The sequence below is a fragment of the Montipora foliosa genome, chromosome 12, assembly GCF_036669935.1.
Source record: "Montipora foliosa isolate CH-2021 chromosome 12, ASM3666993v2, whole genome shotgun sequence".
NCBI lineage: Eukaryota > Metazoa > Cnidaria > Anthozoa > Scleractinia > Acroporidae > Montipora > Montipora foliosa.
The window spans coordinates 3,910,801-3,920,711 of NC_090880.1; the positions used below are offsets into that span (position 1 = coordinate 3,910,801).

General features: G+C 38.5%; 1 protein-coding gene across 3 annotated transcripts in view; it reads left to right on the plus strand.

The window, feature by feature from the left end:
* Positions 1-5,171, plus strand: part of LOC137979751 (serine/threonine-protein kinase Nek9-like) — a 55,686-nt gene extending 50,515 nt beyond the window's left edge. For all 3 annotated transcript variants that reach the window (XM_068827092.1, XM_068827094.1, XM_068827093.1), the window contains 3 exons: positions 893-946; positions 1,165-1,266; positions 2,918-5,171. In XM_068827092.1, coding sequence (XP_068683193.1) covers positions 893-946; positions 1,165-1,266; positions 2,918-3,001 — 240 coding nt within the window. In that variant the 3' untranslated portion in view covers positions 3,002-5,171. The remainder of the gene's footprint in view (positions 1-892; positions 947-1,164; positions 1,267-2,917) is intronic.
* Positions 5,172-9,911: the final 4,740 nt, after the last annotated feature.

A 9,911-nucleotide genomic window follows, 5' to 3' on the forward strand; every position in this document is an offset into this window, starting at 1 on the left:
TTCAGGCTATTATACTCCATTCAATTTTATTCGATTATGGTTCTGTTCACATCTGCGAATTCAAAGACAATAGGTAGGGTAACCTCGCAATGTGAGACAAAATGGCGCCGAATCTTGTGGCTCGCGCTATTACATCACCATCCTTGAGGCGAGAAGAGAACCAAGGATGGCTTCCCAGAATAGAAGAAGACAAATCCAAATCTTCGCTCCATAAAGCGATTAGAAGTTTCGTCTGCTCATACCACCACGTGTTCGCCATTCTGTTCAATTACGCACTATAATTATCCCTTGAGGTTGTTAGAGCGAGTTTCGATTGAGTGTCGTAAAACCAAAACCAAAGTAATTACTTTGGCCAATCAAAAATGGACGGAGACAATCCAGTAAACCAATCAAAATTCGAAGTAATTACACGTAGTCGACACAAAGCGCGGGAAAATGTGCACGCGCGAGCCACGATTGGTTTTGGTTTCACTTCTAATTGGTTGAAAAAATGGCGCGAGAACTTTGAACCAATGACTGAGTGAAGTAATGCAAAACCAAAGCAATTCCCTAATTACTTTCGACACTCAATTGAAAACGCTCTATTAGTTTGATGTGAACACATTTCATATTTAATTCGATCATAATCGAGGCATATGAATTATGATGTTGCATTTCCAGCAGTTTTTATTGACTAGTTGTAGCCGCTTTATGAGCTCATATCCCTGCTATTACCGTTTACATTCAATGCAAAAAAAATTCCACATTTTCCTTCGCACAAGGTGCATGCAACGAAAATAGGTTTGTAAAAGTTCTTTGATAAGATCGCAGAGATTCCTGAGCTGAGGAAAACATGGAAGAAACTATGAAAGCGGGAATAATTGGCGCCTTGATTTGTTTTTTCTGAATTTAGCTCCGGGAAAGAGTAGCGCAGCAAAACAAAAAGATGAAGATTTTGCAGCAAGAGGTAGGTGGAGTTATTTCAACCGTGAAAGATCACGCTCTTCCTTTCCTCCTTGTTATTTTTTTGTGGTGTGCGCTTCTTTTACGAAAAAATATCAAGCTTTCAAGGCATTTTCTAGCAGCAGTTCGAGTCCACAATTCCGAGCTAAGCCATCTGTCCCTACTTTATATCCTTCTTTTCACATGACAGGATTTTCGCACGTTTTTTTTCTCTTTCTACAGAATAATAACTTTGTTGTTAACCAAAGGAAGTTCTGGGAGTTGATTGACTCGTGGCATAAAGATTGTCAACAAGCGACGCCGCCTACTGCAGGAAATCCAAAGGTATGCGGAGTCTTGAAACCAAATCTCTGAAAGGACCTGTTAGGCGGCTGCCATTTTAGCCAATGTTGTAGTTTTAGAGGGCTTTTTGAAGTCGAGAGCATGTCCTGCTAGTTGGCGCAGAAGTCTGGTAATGACTTTTTTCAGGCCTTACCGCGGTTAAGTGATAATACTCTTTTTCTTTGGCCATCTCAGTTTTATCAGAAATAACGCACAAACAGCGGCTATAAGCATCAGATATAAACGCATTATTTGAAATTATCTTTTACTAGACGTTTCGTATGCTTCTGCATTCATCTTCAGACGTGACGGTTGATACAAAATTAGAGTTAAAATATACAGGATCACTAACTTATTAACTATGAACTATTAAGTCACAATAGAGATGACAAAAAATAATAAAGACACACATAAGCGTCAGAAAAGTGTCTATTTTTAAACCAAGTTTTGTAGTAAAATAAACAATACCCTACTTTCACGAATCATATAATACACCTCTTTTACCCCTCCAAAATTTTGCATAATCATTGTTTTCAATTTTTCCTGACACATGAAAATGTCCCAAGAGAAATCGAAAACAATGCCTATGCAAATTTTTTTGTGGGGGGAGGGGTGAAAAAGATGTATTATGGGATTTGTGCAAGTAGAGAATAGACCAAATCAGTTGACTCGATAACTCGATGTTTTACCCAATTCAAATCTCCCGGAGTTAAGATTCTTTGTTTATTGTATTTGCATTGTAATGCAGCATTCACATTTAAATGATCTTAAATCATGTGGAAATACATGTACCTGAAACAAAACGTTTTATTCCCAAAGGGCTTGAATTGGGTACAACATTGGGTTAGCCTATTTGGTGTATCGTTTGTTTTCCCGCAAAACTTGTTTTTCTGGGGCCGGTTCCTAAAAGGATAATCCAGGGATAAATGTGCCTTATTCCAGTACATTTATCCCTGGAATAGAGTTATTACACCTTTCAGGAACCGGTCTCTGGCGCTTATGGGGACTAGGCGCGAATAGGCCAATTTGGGTAAATTGACTCAGTTTTTAGGTGATATTTATCCCAACACAACTAAAGACATAGACAACTTTCAACCCATCACGCCAAGCCAAAACTACATCAACATAAATAAATCGAAATTTAAAAAATCAGGAGCCCATTACGCGGAGCTTCCATCTGTATTGTACCCTTGAGTCAACCCTGAACCCGTATCTTTCTATTTTTATAACTACGACATTTTGACGTATGTGACGTATGTGACTAAGAACATACGTGAAGTGGTTCACATACGTATGTTACGTAATAAATGGCTGACCATAGGTCTCTTATGATTGGCTATTGTGAAAACACCCAGTAAAGCCCCCCTGCGAGGTACTTCTAAAAATAGAAAGATACGGGAAAGGGTTGAGTCAGAGGGTTAATATGGAAGATGGAGGCTCCAGGTAATGGGCTCCTGAAAAAGTACAATATAAACCCCTGACGCTGTTGTAAAGAGGTTCCAGGCTCCTATTGGTCTTTCCTCTACGGGTTGAGCGTGCCAATCTTTGTTTTAACCCTTATGCGTACGTTCGCAAAAGTAAAATTTAAGTTTCCCACCGAACCTATGTGTAGCCCGCACTGGCTAAGATACATTACAAACTGCTTCATTTCCAGGAGCCTGAGAGCGTTGGAAACATGCAAGGATCAGCGTATGCACGCACCTCAACAGACTTGTCTGATGACTCCTGGGAGGTCTGATATGGAAGTAAATAACAATATTATTTCCCTTGACTGACCCATCGGAGTTTTCTTACGGTTTGCAATTTGTCTACCCAACAAATAGAATTTTTTTCAAAGCGATATTTCCAAAAGAAATGTCTAAGGAGAACACCTCAGTTCAAGGTCTGACTTTATAAAAATCTTCTACATTAGCCCAAAATAATTGTTGTGGATATCGTATAGACTTAAGTATACCTGTTTAAGATTTTCCTTGGTTATTTAAAGAAGTAAATTTTATTTATGATCTTGTTTTCGTACAACGAATTTGGCCATCATCTAGTTTGATGATAAAATTTAAGGTTTTACTATGATTTGAATATCAACAGCGGAAGGAACTCTAACCATATTCGTTTTTTAGAAATTTCCTTCCTGTTGAAAATCATCGCTGCACATTTAAATCGGTAAATTTCATTTTATGGCTTCATTAAAATACCATTAATGTCATTTGCTACAGAAGTGAAATAGTTTAGTCATTCTTCGACTGACTTTTAAGTGAAATTAAAATGTGGGAGGAATCAACTTTTTCAGCGAATCTTACCTCTCGTAGTCTTTTTATGACTTACTAAAACCATGTTAATTTAGAAACTGAAAGCGGCTTATTTAAAGATTAGCTCCTGTTCGAAATTTTCCTCGTCTAAACAGGAACTTATTTATGATCTTATTTTATCACAATGAACTTGTCCTCCCACGTAAATGACTATAGTTAAAACTTTGTAAAGACAAATTTTTGGCTTTGTCGGCTCTTTCTTAAACTGGGAAAACAAACCGCATCCTGGTTTTTTAATGTTCCTTTGTAGAATTCACAGCTTTTAGTAGGCTTTTTCGTGTTAAGGTACTCGTTGCATGCAAAAAGCAACACATCTTATTTATTGCGGTGGTTTTATTATGCCGGTCAATCGGCAAAATTAAATATGATACGTTTTAGCTTATTTAACAATAATTCTTCGTACGACTGAAATGCGTCCTTGTAACGCAGCATTCTTATTTACTGTTTCATCTTAGCTTTAAAACAGTGTTTCTTTCTATTTTTTTACACAAATTCCGACTGTCCATGGGACAAGAGAGATGATATATCGTGTAGGTGTTCGTAGGCGAAAAAATATTTCACTTTAGTTGTTGAATTCAGTTGGTTAGATGATGCGGTTTTTTTACTGAGTGACATTCATTACAACCAATTCCAGAGCACCATAGATGAGAACAGTAAGGGCCGCTACGCGACTGAGAGATCAGGGATTTTTGCTCGTGCAGATGATGCTGGTGATGATGTCATGTCGCCAAGGCGCGATTAAAACTTGGCTTGTAACCATAGGTGTAACCTTCGATCAGGCGTTCTTTTCTTTAGAGAGGGCGCGAAAGAACGCCATGCAGATCGCAGGTTACCATTCATGACCTATAGCAACGCGACAGGCGATAAAATGGCATGCAAGGGTTTAAAGTTTAGCGAAAAAATCGTGGGGGCGACTTCAACTTCGTGAGATCTTCTTTCAAGCATTTTCGACGCTGTTAAAGAGTATTTAGCCGATGGAGTAAAAGCAAACATTCCCCAAAGTTAAATACGTCGCAAAGACTTGTTTCACGAGACTTTGAAAAAGCATCCCCTCCACCAATGCGAGGCCGTGAGATTGTGTCAGTTTTTCATACACATCGGCTCGTAAAACGCCCTCGACAGAAATTTCTTGAAATAGTTAGTGATAAAGTCCTCTGTTTTTCTTCTCAGAAAACCGATAAGGCGGACCATTGATATTTTCTTTCCATATTTCCTTCCTTTCGTCCAGGAGAATGACTCCAACTGAGAAAAAAAATAATCTCTTCGTGCAATGACCGATCGCCACGTTCTTGAGGCGTAGGGCTTGCGCATCCTTCAAGATGTCACCCCTACGCGCGCATGGCGTGCATCAGCTGTGCGAGCAAAAAATCTCATGTGCAGTTGCAACTAGGGTTTGCTTTTGAGTAAAAAAGGAGAAGGCGTGAAATGTTTCGACCATGGCCAGTCGTAGGCCAGTGACCTCAAATGCGGGAATTGTCAAAATGCAAAATTGTGATGACACAATATAAAACCGATATATATAGAGACGAGAACTATTGACTGATAATAATATTGTTATCCAAGAGTTGTAGATATTATTAAAGTAGATATTTAATATTGTTATTGGCGAAGTAAATCTATTGCTATGTAACGGCAAGTTTATTGAGGAACAATCTTAGTTGTAAGAATTAATCTTTTAGGCGGCCGCATCAAAAGATAAAATAAAAAAAAATGAAAGTGGACTTGAATATTCAAGTCAACAGAGATATCTGACGAGTCCACCGGAAATTCCAGATCTAATTCGAATACTTGTTCTTTTGAAAAACTGAATTTAACAGAAATAAAATTGTTTGGTATGGAATTGAATTATTGCAATTAGTACAAGAAATTTTGTACTTTAGAGCAGTTTTCAATTGAGTGCCGTAAAACCAAAACCAAAGTAATTACTTTGGCCAATCAAAAAGGTCGGAGACAATCCAGTAAACCAATCAAGACTCGAAGTAATAGACCAATTCGGCTAACTCAGTGTTGTACCCAATTCAAATCTTTTGGGAATAAAACGTTTTGTTCCAAGTATTACCATATCATTTAAATGTGAATGCTACATTATCATGCAAATGCAATACACAAAGCATCTTAACCCCTAGAGATTTGAATTGGGTACAACAATGAGTTAGCCGAATTGGTCTATTACACGTAGCCGACACAAAGCGTGGGAAAATGTGCACGCGCGAGCCACGATTGGTTTTGGTTTCACTTCTGATTGGTTGAAAAAATGGCGCGAGAACTTTGAACCAATCACTGAGTGAAGTAATCATAAACCAAAGTAATTCACTAATTACTTTCGACACTCAATTGAAAACTACTCTAGTGAAGGATGTTTATAGATCTGTTTCATAATGGCGGTCAAATAGAACATTCTGTTTTCATGCTGAGAAGCTTTTCTGGCCTCGTTACGATGAGCAAATTTCAAGGAATGTAAATGTGGTCGCCATTTATGAAAGTGGCTTATTGGAGAGAATCGTTTTTTCTTAAATTATTTGTTCTTGTCCATTGCCATTAGGAATACGAGCAAAACACCCTGCAATTAATGTAGTTTTACAAAACAAAAGGGATTCTAAGATCAACTGCGTCGACGTTTACGAAAACCCGTTTCACGTTTAAAGGAGAACTGAAGGCCAAAATCAGCAATTTTTCCAACATTTTTTTGGAAAGCCTAACATAAGTAAAGTTAAGTTTGTGGAGTTCTGTCTTCTCTTTTTCTGTTTTTAGCGAGAAAATTACATTCGAAGTTTGGCTTTTACCGTTTTTTCGGCCTTTTCAGTGCGAGCTCAAAAACTAAATCAGCAGTCTGCTGTGACGTATGATACGGGGAACAGAGATTTCGTAATTAAGAGAAACAAGGTAAACACAAGTGCTGCTGTGGACTTGACTCTGAAGATGACATCCGCTCAGGTTGTCGAAACGTCAGTCAATGTCATCTCAAATAGTCCTTCTCAGGACTCCACTCACCCGGACGATCGTACTTTACTTAATTATTATATTTTCTTGGTTGCTTTGCTGTTTCTTCGTGGACTCAATATTCACGATAAACGTCAGGCTAAACACTGCTTCTACATGGGGCATTCTCGCATGTCTTTCCCATATCATACATCATAAGCTGGGTAGGTACTTTATGTATGATGTGTAAGGACGCTAAAGAACGGGTAGGGATGTGTAAGGACGCTAAAGGAACGGTACATTATAGGGTATCATATATAAAGTATCTACCATACGCTGCAAAATGACCGCTGGCTCCTCCATTCTGAGCCGCAATGCTTGTTTGCCCTGCGAAATTTTGCGTAAGCATTGTTTTTATTTTCTCTTGGGACCCTTGAAAATCCCAAGAGAAACTGGAAACAGTGCGTAAAGATTGGAGGGCAAACAAAGAGTATTATGGTATATGCAGAAGCGACGCCACTTAACAAGCTGACCAGGTGTTTGATCAAGTAATAGCCCTTTTCACGGTTAGTTTTTCTTACTTGCATTACAATATAATCTAGCATGTATGTGAGGCAATGTCGGGCTATTTTGTAGTTTTAACCCGAAATTGCCTCTCATCCACGTTTGATTACATTGTAATGCAAATGAGAAAAACTAACCGTGAAAAGGGGCTATTATAAACAACTCTCATTCGGAGATATCTTTAATGTTAACAAACAGTAAACTTGACCTTTAAGCTTTAAGAGGGCACAAAAAGCTGTAATCTTAGAAATAAAGTTGTTTACTCACAAGTTGTTTGCTGTAAAGTGATCATTTTATGTGCACTCTCTTGCCTTTACACGGTGTTCAGAAATGTGCAAAATTTAGCAGTTATTGAATTCGGTTTTCGCATAATAGCGAGAATTATCACGGCCTCGGTTTGTGTCATCCACCTCGTCCCGCTTTGGCGTCAGCAGTTGGCACAAACGTCTGCCTTCAAGATAATTTCGCTATCACACCGCTAAACCTCATCCAATAATATGGTTAATTCTTGGTTTGCATCCACGTGATGAGTCGACCATGTTGGTGTACAAAACAATAGAAAATGGTCCCACAAGTTTTGCATCATAATAGCGTTAAATTCGCAAAAGAGATTTTTATTGCCTTGTTCTGTAATCAACGAGGCATCTGCCGTGACGTCAGAGGCAAAGCATCAATTTTTGTCAGGTGAAGTCCTTGTGCCCGATGTTAACTACCGAAGTCGTCAGTGCGGTTTGCAAATACATTGAAATAAGCGAAACCGGTTTCAATTCTTTCGCTTCGTTTGCAAAGGACCTTTCAGCTTTTATTGTGTTAGTTATGTAACCGCTCCCTCCGTTGCAGAGTGACAGTTTATTACTAAACGACCCCTGTAGCAATGGAGGCGTTTATCGAGTACGCGGCGTTAACTAGGGAGTGGCGTGGCGTGGCCTTTATTTGACAAGGCGTTTGTTTAATAGCGAGTGGGCGTAGATTGCATCATTTTCGGCATCCCAGGTAGAGGAAATGTACCACTCAAAATTATATTAGGGTTTAAAAGTGGACACTTTGTTTGCGTCCTGCTGAAATATGCCATCTAGCCCACTTTCGTAAATGGCAGCTGATTTTTAATTGATCGAAGTTACTGGCCTTGTTAAGACCGTGCAAACGGACGCAGCAGTGTTAGGCCAACAACTCGTAACAGTGTTGGGCCAACAACTCCCAACGGTGTTGGGAAGTGGTTGCGTCCGTTTCACGGGGCTGTAGAACAACTAATTCTCGAATTTCCGCACCATTACGACGCTACTAAAGCTTGTTGGCGTTAAAACAAAAGGAAGAAGCGTTAAGAGCTGCCCGAGGCGACTCTGAGAGGAGCTGTAGCTTCTTGAGTGTTCTCTAAACATAACACGACTAAAGGCACTTGGCAGTTGTTTTTAATATTTCCGAAAACTTTTTTTTTTCTGCGAAAAAGATGAAGCTTGAGTTTGCTCACATTATCAGCTTGTGGAACTCAATCATGAGGAGTAATGCTCGTTACCGCTGGATTTGCATGCAAGTCTTGGAAGTGAAAATGCAACTTTCTTTGACATTGCATTGTATGTCGACCACTAAGCCAGATGAGAACATGGAAACATTGGAGTAGAAGGATATCTAGCGCCATAATCAACCGCGACCTCAACATACTATTTTGATTTTATCATTACTGTCCTATGACCATAATTGCAAAAAATAGTTTCACGGCCGAGTTCGGATCTCGCAGTTGAATAAAGGATCGATATCTCACGGTACATACTTACGTCAAATCTTAGGTATAGCAAAGAACTTACTGAAGGTGTTGCATTTGATGTTCAATGCGCGTAGCACGTGCCTGGCACGTGACACACTCGATTCGATTTTTTCTTTTACTTTTCAAAGTATATTTTTAACTTATTCAAAGAACTTTTTTTCCGTTAAAGTTTGAGGTGATCAATGAACAGTAGTGAACAACAATGAACAACAATGAACATCAGTGATCAACATTCTTCTCTGTAAACGTGAAAAGAATGTGTTGAAAATGATTTCATCAGTCGAAAATCAATGAAAAACTGGAATTCCTCACAACCATATTAAACAATCAATGCAAATTTGAGTATCTTGGATTACATCGGTTCGAAGAAAGAGTCGAATTTAACATCTTTTTCTGTTAAAGAGAAGGTCGATAGCCGAAGTAAAAATACATTTTACAATCGACACCAGGGAGTCACTAATCACTAGCTGTCTCCGTTCAGATATTGCATAATCAGCATATATTATAACTTAAGGTCTTTAAAAGTGCCTCAGTCAACAACATGAAAATGTCAAAATTAAAATGACCAAAAAAACGCTGGGGAAACATAAATCTTGTCCCTTTTCTACGGGTAATAAAAGAAAGCAAATAGTTTTTCCGATTGATTTTTCCAAAGTTCTTTTTTTTTTATTTGCCTTCAGGATGTGATTTGCTTGTTGTTGCACCAAAGCTTCCTTTTTCCGGAATGAAAGTAATTTACTTTTTCATCGTTTTCCAGTTCGATCACGGAAAAGCTTCTTACTACGTCCATTTCACCTTTGAGACAATCTTTTACTCTTTAAGAAAAACGAAACTTTTGTTGAAGCCGAAACAAAGCGCTTTAATTCTTGATGTACAATATTTAAGCTCTGTTTTGCCTGTCTATGGGTTTTAGAACCTTCGGGGCCGTGCCGTCCAAACAATAGCTCATACTTATCATAGATCAAAATTGCACTGTTAAGAAAATAGTCGTAAGCGATTGGCCACAATCTTGAAATAATGTCACGGTTTATTTATATTTAGATTTAAAACACCGCTTTATTTGCTTGTTGAGAGCGATATTTGTCAGGGGAACTAAA